The sequence below is a fragment of the Monodon monoceros genome, unplaced genomic scaffold (assembly GCF_005190385.1).
Source record: "Monodon monoceros isolate NGI ecotype Baffin Bay Population unplaced genomic scaffold, NGI_Narwhal_1 Super_Scaffold_18, whole genome shotgun sequence".
Taxonomy (NCBI): Eukaryota; Metazoa; Chordata; class Mammalia; order Artiodactyla; family Monodontidae; genus Monodon; species Monodon monoceros.
In genome coordinates, this window is record NW_021703774.1 from 165,189,794 (window position 1) to 165,205,630 (window position 15,837).

The 15,837-nt window shown below is 59.5% G+C and overlaps 1 protein-coding gene across 1 annotated transcript; it reads left to right on the top strand.

Annotated features, from left to right (window-relative positions):
* Window positions 1–7,444: 7,444 nt before the first annotated feature.
* On the top strand, window positions 7,445–13,579 carry SH2D5 (SH2 domain containing 5). The gene is made up of 9 exons (XM_029229419.1): window positions 7,445–7,531; window positions 7,866–7,946; window positions 8,446–8,520; window positions 9,567–9,713; window positions 10,993–11,241; window positions 11,394–11,568; window positions 11,939–12,047; window positions 12,541–12,700; window positions 13,376–13,579. Exons 1-9 carry the CDS (start codon window positions 7,445–7,447, stop codon window positions 13,577–13,579), a joined length of 1,287 nt encoding a protein of 428 aa, XP_029085252.1.
* The last annotated feature ends 2,258 nt before the right edge of the window (window positions 13,580–15,837 follow it).

The following is a 15,837-nucleotide window of genomic DNA, read 5'->3' on the forward strand; positions in this document are numbered from 1 at the left end:
TCTGTTCTAGGTCACTTACTTGAGGGGGTGTGCAAGACGTTGGGGGGAGGGGGGTAAGTTGCAGGGATGGCCATTAGGACACACCCGAGGGAAGGAAACCATGGTGCTCAAGGTTGAAAGTAGCTACCAACATGGGAAGGTATTGCTGAGGAAACATGGAAACGTGCGCTGTAAAAGCCAGATGCGTATGAGATGCTGTGCTGAGGCCTGTTCCAAGCTCACCATCTTGGCTCCAGTTTCAGTCCTCTTGTTGGAGACGGGCTTGGAAAGGATGTGATGTTACTTCCCACTCAACATTCATCAGCTGGCAAGTCCAGTACCAGATTCTGGGGTTTCTAGTGAAAAGGGAAGATTGTGATAGCAAGATCACACATGTATGGTTTAGTCACTGTCACTGACTCATCAGGAAATGCCATGACAGGGCCATGCGCCCTCACCTGTTCAGGGATCACGACCCTACCACCGTAGCTTGCCTTGTCATTCCTTCCCCTGCTTAATAGAGATGATTTCTCTGGTCTTCCAGCAAAAGTGAGTCATTAATGCAGTGGTTGAGGTTCTATACCTGATGGCTCCCAAGAGCTGTCAGGAATGTAGGATGAGATATGTGGGGGCAGATAATGTTGCGGTGGTGGCCGTTTCATGCTGCAGCCCTGAGCCGAACTAGCTTGGCTCACCCAGGAGATGGCTGACTCCCACTGAAGTTTGTTTCCCTTGGTGCAAACCTCTGAGCTTGTACATCTATTGTACATTTACTAAGGCTACATGCATGGTAGAAGCTCAGAGTTTCTGTGCTTTTGGTGGAATTAGGTCCACTGAGTTTGGTAACCTGAGCTCAGACAGGTGGTTACATTACTCTGGTACACGAATAAAAATGAAGAAATGAACTTCAAATGTATAAATCCATTTGGTTTTGAAACATCATGTTCCTGAGTGAGTGTATTGGTGAAGACCAATAAGAAGAGGATCCTTGGTGGTCACAAAGTCAGGAGTCAATGTCACGTACATTTTCCACACATGTATCTTCCCAGGTCTGGTTTTTGTGGTGTTCTGTTGTAAATTTCTGTATCCCGGGGATCTAGCACAGTGCCTGCCACTCAGATCTTCACCCTCTGTCCCTTTCTCCTGAGAAAGATTTAGAAGGCAAAATTCTCCCTCTGGTTTTAATGGTTTCACCATCTGAATTTAATTCCTTGGTCCTTTTTCATTTTGACCTGAAACAAATTCCTGTTGCTATTTTTAAAATTATAGGCATCAGGATGAATTTGTGTGCTTCAGGAACTCATTAGAGCCAGTAGTTAATTCTGTTGTGGCTTGTGTTGTTTTCTCCAAAGAGTCTCAAAATGGGGACTGTGGTCTAGTAATTGGCAAGTCCTCTATTTAAAATTTACATGCTTTTTAGGAAAGCTAGTAAGAATTAACCCTTCATCCTTTGTGTACCCTGAGTTTCATAAATTGGGATTTTCGGAAAGCAGGACCAAGTTGTAAATCAATCGATCCTTCTCATCAGCGGACTCAGGGTTGTCCCGTGGCCTCGGTGAAGGGTTTTCCAGAGGACCCGGCGTGCGAACTCAACAAACACTTGCCATTCAATAATGCATAAAAGAAACTCAAGAAAAACAGCAAAGTCTAACAGCAGCGAATATCCACTGAGCACTTCACTTACCGTGGGTCAGGCACTGTGCCGAGCACTGTGCCCACACTAACTCGTGGGAACCCGCACGTCCCTATGATTCAGGTGTTAGTAACGCTTCCAGATGAGGCGCTGGAGGATTAAGGTGCTTGCCCAACGTCCCACACCTAGTCAGAGGAAGTGCCCAGATTTGGGACCAAGCCTCGAGGCATTACACCTCACTGCGGCCTCTTGGAAGGGCATCCAGGTGCTCTGGGGAGACAAAGCGATGCCCCGCAGGCCAGCATGGCTCACACGTGCCTCCTTCCCAACTCCCCTGAGGCCCTCAGACCTCTGCTGTGCCCGCCTACCTCTGTCAGGGTGCCCACCTGTGGGGGTGCACCTACAAGGTTCTGGGCCCTTTGGGAACAAAAGCGCTCTCCATCTCCAAGCTGTGGCTGACACCCTGGGCTGGATTTGCTCACCAGTTTTCCCCCATCTCAGTGCATTTCCGTGTAACCCGAAGGACATGGTCACGGCCCTGTGCAGTGATAAGTGATAACGTTTGTGCGGAGATTTCTCGAGCGGGCTGGGCAGGCTCAGTTAACTCTCTTACAAGAAAGGCTCAGAACGGCCGGCGGGAAGAGGGCGAGGAAAGGGATGCGCCACATCCCCACTCCTCTGGGGCTGAAGGAAGGAAGGGAGAGACTGGCCGAGTTCCCCAGAGGCCGGGCCCTGCGCGCATTCATTCACTCATCAAGACAATCCCTGAAGGCCTCCTGCGGGCCAGGCTGTCCTGCGCACTGGGGATGGAGGCCCTTCAAGGGCCGAGGCTGCTCGCACTCTAGTAAGAGGAGTAGGATGACGGGCAGGAGTGGCGAGGGCTCTTCAGGAGGTAGAGGAGTCACTGGTTGTCAGGGAAGCTTGTCGGAGGAGTAGCTGCCGCAGCCGCCGCCGACAGGACGAAGAGGAGCTAGCTAGGGGGCGGGAGGCGAAAAACTCTCCGGGAGGAGGGAACCTTCGGCTAGGCCCGAGGCACTCAGGTCCCTCACCCGGGAAAAGACGCCCTCGGCGGGAGGGAGCTGCCCTCCCTCCCTTTAAGGCGGAGCGCCCGGGTGCGAGACGGCGGGGGCGGTGCCAGGGCCCCCCGCGGCCGCTGATTGGACGGCGCGGCCGAGCGGAGCCGCCCCGCGGGCGCCGATTGGGTGGGCGAGGGCCGAGGTGACCTGGGCGCTGGTTCCCGCGGCCACGTGGGGGGCGCGCGGGGAGGGGGGCGCTGGGAGGGAGGCGGCAGGGGCGGGGCGGGCTCCCGGGTGGGCGGTGGAGACGCTCGGGGCTGCGCGGGGGTCGCAACGCCGAGCTGCAGGACGGGACTTGAGACGCGGCTGCCGCGGTGAGTGAGTGCCGGGGAGCCGGGCGGGGGCTGGGACTGGGTGACCGGCAGGAGCGGGACTCGGTCCCTCGGCGCGGAGATGGGGGAGGTTCTCGGATGGGGAGAAGCACCTCTGTCCCTTCCCCATCACCGTCATCATCCATCACCTCCACCATCCCCATCCCCATCCGTCACTTCCACCGCCCCTCCGCCAGCGTCCTGCCTCTCTCGCCCCTCCGTCGGTCCGAGGACTTTCTCCGTCCCGGGCCGGCCGGGGACTGTCAGCTGAAAGCCCTGGCAGCGCTCCCCAGGAATAAATACCCACGCTGTGGAGCGCTCCGTACCGCCTGGGCGATTACCCCGTATGTGGTTTGGCCCCACTTAATCCTGAAAACAGCACTTTCCGCTTAATGTCGTCTGTACGGAGAGACCGCCCTGTACTGATAGCACCGCCTTTCCCACCCCACACACACACACATCTCGTATCTTCTTCACCCTGCTGTATTTTCCTCCAAGTAACTTAAGCCCCCTGAAATGTCTGGGTTTTTAAAATTTTATTTTATTTATTTATTTTTTTGGCTGCGTCAGGTCTTTGTTTCTGTGCGCGGGCTTTCTTCTCTCGTTGCGGTGAGCAGGGACTACTCTTCCTTGCGGTGCGCAGACTTCTCATTGCGGTGCCTTCTCTTGTGGAGCACGGGCTCTAGGCGCGCGGGCTTCAGTAATTGTGGCACTTGGGCCCAGTAGTTGTGGCTCGCGGGCTCTAGAGCGCAGGCTCAGTAGCTGTGGTGCACTGGCTGTTGCTCTGTGGCATGTGGAATCTTCCCGGACCAGTGCTCGAACCCGTGTCCCCTGCATTGGCAGGCGGATTCTTAACCACTGTGCCACCAGGGAAGCCCCTGCTGAAATGTTGATTTCTAGTACCGTCCTCCCAACCCAGCTTGGGTGCTCCGTGAGGGCTGGGACTTTGTTTTGTTCACCTGGCACATAGCGCTTGGAAATATTCTCAGCTGGAACAGATAGATGAACAACTCCAGGAGGCAGCTGCTATTACTACCCCGCTTTATGGTTGAGGAAATGGAGTCTGAGAGGTTGTGACTTGTTGGTTACATCAGCCAACCTTGTGGGACCCCACAGTCCACGATCTTGACCCTAGGCTGCATGGTTCAATCTGTCCCATCCTGTGGTCCAGGCAGGTAGGGGTGGCACCAGGGGTTGTACTGGGGGCAGGGGGCTCTTCTGTGCTGCTGAGCCAAAGCCAGTGGAGGTGAGGCAGGTGACTGGAATGGTAGCCCCAGACCATCTGGCCCAGGAGGCAGTCGGAGAGAGAAAGCAGCTGTTTTGCTGATCAGATCCACCCCCAGCACCGGAGGTGTTCCGGGCCACTGCCGCTGCTTCCTTGCCTCACCTGCCCCTGGATAGGCTGGGACCCACCAAACTCCAGAGGTGGACACCCTGCTCACTTGGAGGAGGGCGCTGCCATGGCCTTGGGAAAGAGCCCCAGAGACCCAGGCTTGCTTCCGAGCTCCCCCGAATGCTGTGTGACCTTGGGCAAGTGACTTCACCTCCTGAGCCACCATGTACCAAGCACAGAGTCTGCAGGCTGAGTGGTCTCCCACGATGCTGGAAGGTGGGCCCTCCTTATGACAACCATTCAGCTACAGTGCAGTGCAGCAGAGGGCCTCTGTCCGTGACCCTCGAGGTAGTCAACTCATCCAGTTCCCTGTCTCTAAGCAGGGCCACCTGGAAAACCTCAGAGGAGCAAGAGAAGGGCCCCAGTCTCATTTCAAATGTGTCCACGTAGGAAGGTTCTGGCCCAGAGCCAGGCTCCTGTGCAAAACCTCAGAAAAACAGGTCTGATCCAAAGGGATAAGTGGGTGTCTGTGCCTGGAACAGGTAAGCAGGTCTGTTTCCAGGGTTAGGGTGAGCCTGCACCCTCCCTGGTCCCCTGGGCAGCCCCCAACTTGAGGCCTGGAGCTGAAATGCACTGCACCTCTCAGGCTTGGGGGGAAGAAACTTCCAATTTTCTGGGGTGGGGGAAGGATCAGGTGATGGGGGGTAAGGGGGGACCTATAAGAGGGCCAGTGGTCTCCCCACCCGCACCCCACAGCCTGCACCCTGGGGTGTCCCCAAGGAAGCTACGGCTCTGGATCTGGAGGGAGGAGGCTGTTCACAGCCTTAGACACAGCTGTCCTGGCCTGTGTGTGTGCCATAGCCCTCGTGGTTCCTTTCCATCTTAACACTCTGAGCATCTGAGGGGCTGTGTCAGCAGCAGCGCAGGCAGCATGTGAAATGTGCTCCCCATCTCTCCCTCCTCCCATCTCTCCTTTGTCTCTTTTTCTACTGTCTTTCTCCCCACTCCTCTGTTCCCACTTCTGTTGGCTGCCTTTTCATCCTGGGTTCCTTCGCTCTCTCCCTTTTGCCCCGTTTGGTTTTTGGTCTTTGCTTCCTCTGTCCCGCCCGTACCCCCCCTCTCCCCCCCACCGCCCCGCCCACGGGTTCCGGGCATCCCAGCCCAGGATGTGATTATGAAGTTGAAAGGCAAGTTCCCTGGAAGCCCCGTCTCCATACCTGGAACCGAGGCCACGTAGCTCTTGTGTCAGTTACACACCTAACTTGCTGTATTTAAATGTAAAATGACAGTAGGTAATGGACGTGATGTGAAAAATAATTAGGATCAAAAAGTAGAGAGGTGCCAGGAGGGTGGAACCAGGAAGTCTTCAAAGGGACCATGCAGCCTTTATTTGCTGGCTCTTCCCTTACTGGCTGCTCACTGGATATGGTCGATTGCTGCTGGTGCCCCCACCTGGCCTGAGCCTGGGGTTGAAGGTCAGGGGCAGGCTGAGGTAGGGGCCGTTCCTGGGCCCTCGGCGCTGAATCAGCTCCAAAGCACCCAAACCCCCCTTCTCCAGGACTCCTGCGGATGCGAGAGCACACCTGGGATGCACCCATTTCCTGCCCAGCGCCCTGTCTGACCCCTGCTTTCTCCTGGCAGGAATCATGGCCCCCAGGCAGGCCCCCCCTCCTGGCCCGGGTGGTCTCTTCTCAGGTGTGGCCTGGTGCAAGGAGGGCACTGAAAGTGGTCAGATCTCGCTGTCCTCCCAAGCTCCTGCCTGACCATCAGGTTTGGGGGTTCCCCATCCCTCGTGAGACTGTACTTGTTGATCACAGTTCCGAGCCTGGCAGGCATCGTGCTGGGTTCTGTGCCTCCATTCAATTCTCATTGACTCCTCATGTTATCCCAGGTTTGGGGACAAGGAAATGGAGGCTCAGAGAGGTGAGGCAGCTTGCCCAGGGTCACACAGGATTTGGACCCAGGTCTCTCTGATCCCAAGTGCAGTGATTACAAGTAGCCTGGTGAGACGGAGCCCGCCAGGATGGGGGATGGAGGTGGGGGTCTAAGTTGGCCCCAGGGAAGCCTGAGGGAGCTGAGTCCCTGGGACCTAGGCAGAGGCATTCAGCCATTCTGTCTGTGACACGTTTATTCCACATTCACTGAGCACCAGCTGTGGTCTGAGCTCTGACGGGGAGTAAGTGCTCTCCCTGCCGTTGAGGACGGTCTAGAAGGCAGCTTTCCTCCTCTTCCCCCTCTGGTGGATCTGGGAGAGGGGCCCCAGGAAAGACCAGAGCCTGGGGTGGGCTGGGGCAGGGCTCCTCAGCACCCCTGGGGCAGTTGTCCACTCTCCCTACCCCCTGCCTCAGCATCAGTGTCCGGTCTGGTTGGGGTGGGGTCTTCTGGCAGGGGCTGGAGTCAGGCTGGGAGGAAGGAGCCAGGGCCCCGTTGACGCAGCCTTGGCCATCCAGTGCCCCCTGCCCCTGTGGACTCCAGAGCTCCTGCCCTGGAACCTGCTGTGGCTCCCCACTGCCCACACGGCAGAGCGCCAGTGTGACATTTAAGGCCGATGGATCCCAACCCGGCTGCTGCTCTGCTAAGTTCTGCCTCAGGGCCCCAGCTGCCTTCACTCCTCCGTGCCTGTGCAGACTCTGTCCTCGCCGCTGTCACATCTCTCCTCTTGGGTGCTGCCTTCCCAGGCTGTCCCCCTCCCCTGGCGCTTTGCACAAGCTGGTTACATGTCTGCACCCCCTTCCTCCAGCTCCTTCCTGAAGCTCACTCCTCAGCGAGGCCTTCTCAGCTGTAGTCGACCCCAGCCTGCCCTTCATTTCCTCCTCTCTGCTTTACCACCATCTAGCATATTCCATATCTTACTTATTATTTAGCTTACTGTCAGCTCCATGAGGGCAGGCAGGGAGTTTGTCACTTGGGTCAGGGCCGTGTGTCCCCTGGGTCCCAGCGCCCGGGGTGCTGCCTGGCACACAGCCAGTGCTCAGGCAGGGTTTGTTGGATGCAAGAGCTTGGTGGCCTCTGACGGGCGCTCTGAGGCTCGACCGCCTGGGCACCAGCTCTCCTCCCCCGCCCTTTGCAGCCTTCTCTCCTGCGGACCCTGAAGCCGGGCACCCTGGGGGCCATGCAGAAGGCCGGGGCGGGGGGCCGGAGAGCCTCCGACAGCGGCCCTGCCCCTCACCGGCCCAGGTGCATCACCAAGTTTGCCCAGGTGGGTGGGGCCGCCCCACGAGGTGGGCTCCGATGGGCGTGACTGGGTGGCAGGCCCTGGGGGTGGACAGGAGCCGTGGGTCACTGGCCTATTTCGGTGGCCCCAGCTCTGGAGTGTGTGTGCATGGATGAGGCGATGGTGCCGCAGAGGGGCCAAGTGGCTTCACCAGGGAGAGTAGCAGAGCCTGGACTCCGAGTCCGCGCTCTGTCACCATCCACAGCCTACCCGACAGAGCAGAGTGCGTGCGTGGAGGGCAATTTGGAGGACGGGGGTCAGGAGCCATGGGCCTGACTCCCCGTGCCGCCCTCCCACCCCCCACCCCACCCCCAAGCAGTACGTGGGCTCCTTCCCCGTGGACGACCTGGACACCCAGGAGAGCGCTTGGCTGGTGCAGCAACAGCTGTGGGCACTGAAGGTAGGGGGCTGGGGGCTGGGGAGCGCACTTCCCTGCAGGGGATCACAGCCTTGGGGTGTCGGCCTGGGAATGGCCCGAGACCCTGTGATCGTTCCAACCTCCATTCAGAGAGATGGAGCAAGTGAGGCCCAGGGAGGGGCAGGACCAACGCCGTTCTGAGAGATGGGCCCAGTCAGGACCACACCCGGGCTCCTGGAGCCACGCCCCTGAAGCCCCGGGGGCCCCCTCCCTTGGGCGGTCATGACCTGTGCCCCACAGGTGGAAGCCACAGGTGGGAGAGATGGGGGAGGGTGGTCATAACATGGCCTAGGTGTTGGTCTGCCAGGAGCCATCCACACTTCCCCGGCTCCTGGGGGGGGGGTCCCTGTCCAGGGCTCAGTCCCCTGGCCACTGGGGTGAAGTTGGCTGACCAGCCCAGGGGGTCTAGTGCAGAGGCTGGGCTGGGCAGGGCAGGGCCTTGGAGGTAATGTCTGCCCCCCACCAACTGTCTCCCCCCCAGGACTGTCCCCGCCGCCGGGCTGTCATCCTGAAATTCAGCCTTCAGGGCCTCAAGATCTACAGCAGGGAGGGTGAGGTAGGAACCCATGTGGGTGCAGGTGAGGACTGGACAGGTGTCCTACTCCCTGGGAATGCACTCGCCTCCACCCAGCCCTGCACTGCCCCTCCAGCCTCCCCGGCTGCCCAGCCTGCTCTGGGCCTTTGGACGTCCTCTCTCCAAGGCCCTCCCGCCCTGGCAAGCGTGGACGACAGTTTCTCCTCCCTCTCACCCGCCGGCCGCCAGCCCACCAGAATCTCCGGGGGCCACCTCCTGGCCTGAGCATCAGGACCAACCAGCCCCATGAGGTTTCTGTGGGTCCCTGGGCTTGGCCAGTGGGCTGTGGCTAGCCTCTCATGACTGTGGAACAGGGCCAGGCAGGCTGGAGACCAGTTGGGAGCCCCTGCTTGGTCTGCCATCCTCCTCTTGGTGCAAACCAGTGTTTGATAAACACTAAACCGCATGCCAGACTGTGAGACCCACGACTCCGGCACCACTCAGCTAGGACTGGTGCAAATGTGTGCAGAGCTATGCACTGCGGGGCCCTGGGTTCAGGGCCTGTGCCACCTGCACGAGGTCTCGCTCATCCCCCAGCCCCACTTGTCACAACAAGGACTCAGAGAGCTGCCCTCACCGGCCCAAGTCATCCGGAGAGTGAGTGGCAGAGCCAGGATTTGAACCCCTGTCACCTGACTCCAGAGACCAGGCGTGCAAGCCCAGGGCTGGCCACAACCGCCTGTCCCCGTGACCCGCAGGCCGTGAACCCTCTGCCCCTCAGCTCCGTAGCTTGGCATGACCACCCCAGCCAGCAGGTTGGCAGCAGGGAGCAAGAGACCCGAGCTCAGGTCCCCTGTGAAGGATGAGGGTTCCCATGTGAAGCATGGTTTGGGCAGGCCTGGAAGGAGGGCAGAGCTCTTCACCCCAGGAGCAGGGTGGGTGTGAAGCTGGGCATTGCAGGCTGGAGAGCAGACCCGGGAGGCCTGCCAGCGGGTGTGCGGGGCCCTCGGGGCTGGCACACGCTGGGCTGGCAGCTGCAGACCACGCGGTGGGTCTGATGGAGGCCGGTGTGCCTGCTGCATCCCCAGGTGCTCCTGATGGCTCACGCCCTGAGGCGCATACTCTACTCCACGTGGTGCCCAGCCGACTGCCAGTTTGCCTTCATGGCCCGAAATCCCCGGAGCCCGGCCAGCAAGCTCTTCTGCCACCTCTTTGTGGGCAGCCAGCCTGGAGAGGTACCTGGGGCCCAGGGCAGGGGGCGCAGCACTCGGAGTGGGGGGTGCTGTGCATCATTGTGGGTTCCAGGGACCGAGGCCCTGGACGGCTCAGCCAAGCTGGCCTGCGCCCCCTCCAGGCATGCACCCCTTGCCACCCTGGCTCCTGCTGTGGCCCTGCCCTCTGAGGACTCCCTCAAAGCCAGTCAGTGGCCTCAGCATTCCCCGAGCTTGGAGGTGGGGACCAGGCTGTGCCCTTAGAGATCGGAGGGTCACACTGCCAGGCCTTTGCCCTTGCTGTTCTCTCTGCCTGCAACCCTTTTCCCTTCTCATCCTGGCAAATTCCAGCTCGCCCTTTGAGGCTCAGCCCGTGTGTCTGTGGAGCCCACCTTGAATCCTCCAGACCGCCCCCCACACTTTCTGCGGTCCTGTGACACGGACTGCACTCTGTCCCTAACTGCAGTCACGGGAATTCTTTGAGAGCAGAGGCTGGGTCCGGGTCTTGAACTGTTCTGGTGCTTGGCCCCGTGGGGAGAGTGGGTGGGCGGGTAGATCCCGAAAGGCAAAGCCAGTGTAGCCACCATGAGCAGTGGAGGCTCGGCAGCCAACTGTTTGGCAAGCAGAGGCTGGGCTTGGTTCCGTGCAGCAAGCATTTGCCGTCAGCCCTGTATGTCAAGCCCTGTGCCGGCCACTGGAGTGACAGGTGGCTGAGACGTGGCCCTTGATCTTCTGGAGCTCACAGTTCCAACGTTCTGGGCCTGCATGATGTGTGTCGCGGATGGAATGTGTGGGCCCCAGAGTGCTGGGCTTCTCTAGGGGGGTTTCTGTGGTCCGTTTTCATTAAAGGGGCACAGGGAGGTGGGGAGGAGGAAGCTGAGGCGCAGAGATGCCATGCTGTACCCAGGCTCACACAGCAGCTCCTAGGTGACAGAGCCAGGATTGGATCCCAGGTTGTGTGACTTCAGGGCCTGGGCTCTTAGCCACTCCCCCAAGAGGGTACAATGCACAGGGTGAGGGTAGTAAACCTAGGGCTAGGAGTGCATTTAGCCCATGTCGTCGCAGCTCCAAGCATGACGCCTGGAACAAGGTAGATGCTCGGTATTTGTTAAATGAATAGAGGAAGCTGGTTGGGGATGCTGCATGGTGGTGAGGTTTTGAGGGATAAGAAGTTTTCCCAGGAAGAATGGGGAAGAGCATTCCACGCCAAGGGGCTGCATGCCCCCCTGGTGCCTGGGTTGATGCCTGAGGAGGCCCCCAGGAAACCTCCCCCAGCTGAGCCCACCTCCCTCTCCCTCCCCAGGTCCAGATCCTGCACCTGCTGCTCTGCCGCTCCTTCCAGCTCGCTCACCTCTGGCAGCACCCTGAGGAACGGGCACGGCCTGAGCCCTGCCCGGGACCCGTAGGGGACGTGCCCCTGAAGCCCCTGTCGGGCCCTGGGGGCACCCCTGGCCTAGTACGGGAACCCCTCGGCCGTGATCAGCTCTCACAGCACATTAACGCGCTGGTCTCCTTCGGGCGGCTGCCAGCAGGGGGGCCTGGGGGCAGTGGGGTACGCGGCACCCCAGCCAGGGAGTGGGCCATGGGCAAGGGAAGTGGGCGAAGGTTTGGGGATCAAGAGGGGCGGGTGCTGGACTTCCGTGGGAGGGGCTAATGGCTGGGCCTGAGTCTGGCCGCCCCTGCGGGGTCCTCTTGGTGCCCTAGAAGGAGCCGCCGGAGTCGGAAAGTCGCGGGGGCGCCCGCCACGCCCGCCTGGGGAACCCGTACTGCTCGCCCACGCTGGTGCGCAAGAAGGCCATCCGCAGCAAGGTGATCCGCTCCGGGGCCTACCGCGCCTGCACCTACGAGACGCAGCTGCAGCTGTCGGCTCGGGAGGCCTGTGAGTGGCCGGGCACGGCTGCGCGAGTCGGCGAGGGTGGGCCTGACTGTCCGTGTCTGCGGGGCCGTGACTGTCGATGCGTGCGCCTGGGAGTGCTGAGGCCTCGTGTCCACGCGAGGGAGGGCGCGAGGGCGCAGCCGGGGCTGCGTGCCCAGGGGCTTGCAGAGGCGACTGCGTAGCTGCTGATGTGCTGTGACTGGGGAGGGGCTGTGCCTGGAGATGTGCCTGGGCGCTGCTGTGCCTCTGGGGAAGCAGGATGTGTGCAGACTGGGCCGGGAGCGGCGGGGGTGATGAGGCCTGTGGGCGTGGGCCGGGCTGGGCGCGGGAGGGGACCACCTCTCTTCCTCTGAGCCCTGGATGGTCTCCATAGTTCCTGACGCGTGGGAGGCCTGGCCCCGGGGTCCTGGGGGCCCCTCATGCCTGGTGGAGAGCGAGGGCAGCCTGACGGAGAACATCTGGGCTTTTACTGGCATCTCGAGGTAGGAGGGGGTGCCCAGCCCTTTTGCGGGGGCGTCAGAGAAATAGGCTGTGGGCTCCCCCAAGGCCCTGAGACGTGTCCATCCCTGCACTTGGGCGGAGGCTTCCTGACCTCGGGACCTCAGGCCAGGGGCTTCCCCACCGTGGGCCTCAGTTTTCTCCAGTGTGAAGTGGGGATAATAAAAGGACCTTCATTGCAGGGCTGTGGAGAGGATCAAATGAGGTTATTCAGGTAAAGCCTTCAGCGCCTGGCCTGTCACAGGGTTCAGCTCCCTAAATGCCAGCTCTCTACCGATTGGGTCTTGAAGTTGTCAGCAATTAGGACCCCCTTGGAAACCTTTTAGAAGGAAAGGCTAAAAGCTTCCTTCCGTTGCGGGTCTACTCTGGGGCAGGCACTGTGTTTACGATGCTGTGGAGCTGTGATGCCATTAAGCAAGCTGAGGCTGGGTCCTGACTAGGGGGCCCGCCCTCAGCCTCTCCCCTCTGCCCTCCCAGGCCCAGTGCCCTCGCCCTGCTGCGCAGAGACGTGCTTGGGGCCTTCCTGCTGTGGCCTGAGCCAGGCACCAGTGGCCAGTGGTGCCTGTCGGTGAGGACACAGTGCGGCGTGGTGCCCCACCAGGTCTTCCGGAACCACCTAGGCCGCTACTGCGTGGAGGTAACAGTGCTCCTGGCCCTGACCCTCGCCCTCCGGCCCCGCCCTTTTCTAACCACTGAGGGCCTGAGCCCGCCTCACCCTCATCCCGGGCCCCCATTGGCTCTCTCTGGCCCCACCCCTTATTTAACTCTCCATCCAGCTCTTTCGTCCTTGCCCCTTCTGGCCCCGCCCCCACTGGCCTATTGGCCCCACCTGTACTCTGCTGGCTCCACCCTAAGGCCTCTCCCTCCGGGGAGGTAGAGTCTTGGGCTAGGGTCATGCCTCACATTTTTACAGAAATCCCGGCTTTTAAAAAGTCACGCTTTCCCACACCCTAACTCATCTTTTAGCAGTAGAGGAAACTGATCAGAGAGGGTAGAGGCTTGCGTAAGCTCACACAGCCTCCGAGTCTCTAGGTCTGGAGTCTTGGCCTGATCACAGGTTTTCAGGGACAGGGGTGGGCAGGAAGGACTTTTTAAATGTGTGGCCTTACTTCCACGCCGAGTGCCTCAGTCCTGTCCAGGTTGGGAGGAGAGAAAGGGAGGGAACCGGGGTGTGGTTCTGCTGTGAGCAGGACAGTGTCCTCTCTGGGCTCGAATATCCTCCTCCCTCCTGGGGCAGGATCCTGTGTGAGGGGGCGGTTGTGTGGAAGGGGGAGCTGGAGCTGAAGTCCCTTCCCCTCCTCGCCCCCACCAGCACCTGCCGGCTGAGTTCCCCAGCCTGGAGGCCCTGGTGGAGCATCACGCTGGGACGGAGCGCAGCCTCTTCTGCTCCCTCGACATGGGCCGCCTGAACCCCGGCTACGAGGAGCAGGACTGCGGGCCCGAGGGCAGGCTTCCCCGGACGCTCCGGCCCCTTGGCCATGCCAAGTCCGAGGCAGAACTGCAGGGCCTGGGCTAGGACGCTAGGAGCCCCACGCCAAGAGGCCCCGCCTCACCCTGGCTCCTGGGCCTCAGCAGGCTGCTCTGCCCTTCTGTCACCCCGCTGGGCACCAGTTCTGTCCAGTCATTGCCCTTTGGACCAGTCTTCCATCACTACCCTGCGTGTGGGCGGAGCCCCGAGAGTGGGGATTGCCAGTGGCTTCTCACACGGCCTCTCAGGATTGCAGGAGGGGCAGGCAGAGCTCCAGGCTTCCGTGAACTTGCTGGGTGACTATGGGTGCTTGTCTTCTCTGGGCTTCACCTTACTCCTAGGTGGGGAGCTTTCCAAGATGGGTGGGGAGGTTTGCTCCAACAGAGGTGGAGCCCTCTCCTAAGGAGGCCAGGCCCTGGGGCCCTGACTGGGCATCTCCAGAGAGCTCCTGACCCAGGCAGCCAGACGTGTGAGGGAGAGGTATCTGGGGAGGCAGGAGTGAGTTCTCACTTTGGGCGAAGGCATGGGGACGAGCCACCCTCTCTGTGAGAGAAACAGGGATGACGTGATGGAGCTTGGAGGCTACATCCAGGCTGATGGAGCGAGGCCTGTTTCCCATGTCCTTTGAGGCTAAAGGAGTCTTCCCTTGAGTTCTGAAGAGTGGGGGTTAAGAGGGTGCAGAAAGGGCAGGACGGACAAAGAGCCGTGCCACCCAAAGCCCACATGCAGGTGGATGCCTGTGTGCAGAGAGGGATGTGAATGGGCCGACAGGGCAGAGAATCTCAGTGAACCTTCAGACTAGGAAGGCTGGTTCTTCTCCACTCAAATCCATGGGCTTGTGGTTCCTGCTTACTTGGAAGGGATGTCCCAGTCTCATCCCCACCCACACACTCCTGCCCCCCCCAGGCTCACTTTCTTTGGCCATTTGACAGGGAGGGGCCAGCAGTGAGCTGCAGGCTTAGAGGGGTGACCAGGGTCCTGCTCCACTCATCCTGCAGGCCAGACTGGGTTTGGTGGCTGCCTGGGAAGCCCCCCAATGGTGGCATTTCCCTTAATGGGCATCTGTCAGGGGCCACTTCACTAGGCCAGCCCCCTTGGGGGTGGGGGTCAGGGAGGAATCATCCAAAGATAGAACTGATGTGGGCCCTGCCAGAGGGTACTTGGCCTCAGCGGCAGTGGGGGTCCATCCAGGGAAATAACGCTAGTCTAAGGCAATGGCCCTGCGGTGATTGACGACGGATCTGGGTATTCCCCTGTATAAGTAAACTTGACAGACAGGCGTGAATCTACCAGATTAAGATAGGGAGCAAGTTCGCTTTGGATGAACTTCTATTCCTGAGGCAGAGGCCAAGTCATGAGTCTGGGGGCTGCCCTCTCCCCCATCTGGGGAGGGGATGTGACCGCTCAGAGTCTTGAAAGTAACAGACTTCTGACTCCTGGAAGGAAGAGGGCAACCCCAATGGAATAAAAAGAAGGGAGGAGCCTCAGAAGTTCAGGCCTGGTGTTCCCAGCTTACAACCTCCGGCTCAGCAAATGGTCTTGGCTGGGGCCTTGTCACTCTTGTCACAAGGGATAGGAGGAGGCTGTCCTTTGGGGGCTCTTTTCACTGGAACCACAGTACTGATTTTATACTGAATGTGAGTGGGAACCCAGCCTCATTTTACGGCCATTACTACCAGAACCCATCTCCTCCCTGGGCAAAGCCCTGGTCCCTCGTGGGAGGCCCCAGGCTCACATTTCCCTGGCAAGGAGAGGGGTTTGGTGACATGGGGCCCAGGATTACAGCCCTGGAGTCTCACACATTTAAGAAGACCTGATAACTGGTCTTAACCTCTGTAAGGGATGGATTTTGTTGCACAAGTTATCTGTGTGGACAGGGTGTCAGGAATGTTCCCAAAGTACTTTAACATTCCTTCACACAGCATTTATGGATCACACAGTACAAAGGTTTTTGACCCACATGTGCAGACACCTCAGTGTCTCAATTATAGACTACAGTTTTCTCTGTTCCAACCAGTGCCACCTGGGTAGCCCAGCTCTCCTTACTGTGTGGACTTGAAATAAATAAAATGCATTTCTTCGGATTGTATAATACAGACTTTTTCTTAGAAAGGCGAGGTCTTTGTCCGGTTTGCCAGCTTCGCTTCTGTTTGCCAACCATACCTTCCACTGCTGCTGAATGATGAACCAGACAGAGATACTGTCCTCCGGGGCTCAGGAGGTCTTGAAGGAATTGGGTAGGTAGATTCAAGCAATGACTCTACTGCTTAAAACCTTCAGTGGGTATTTCCTACAGGAAAAAGACT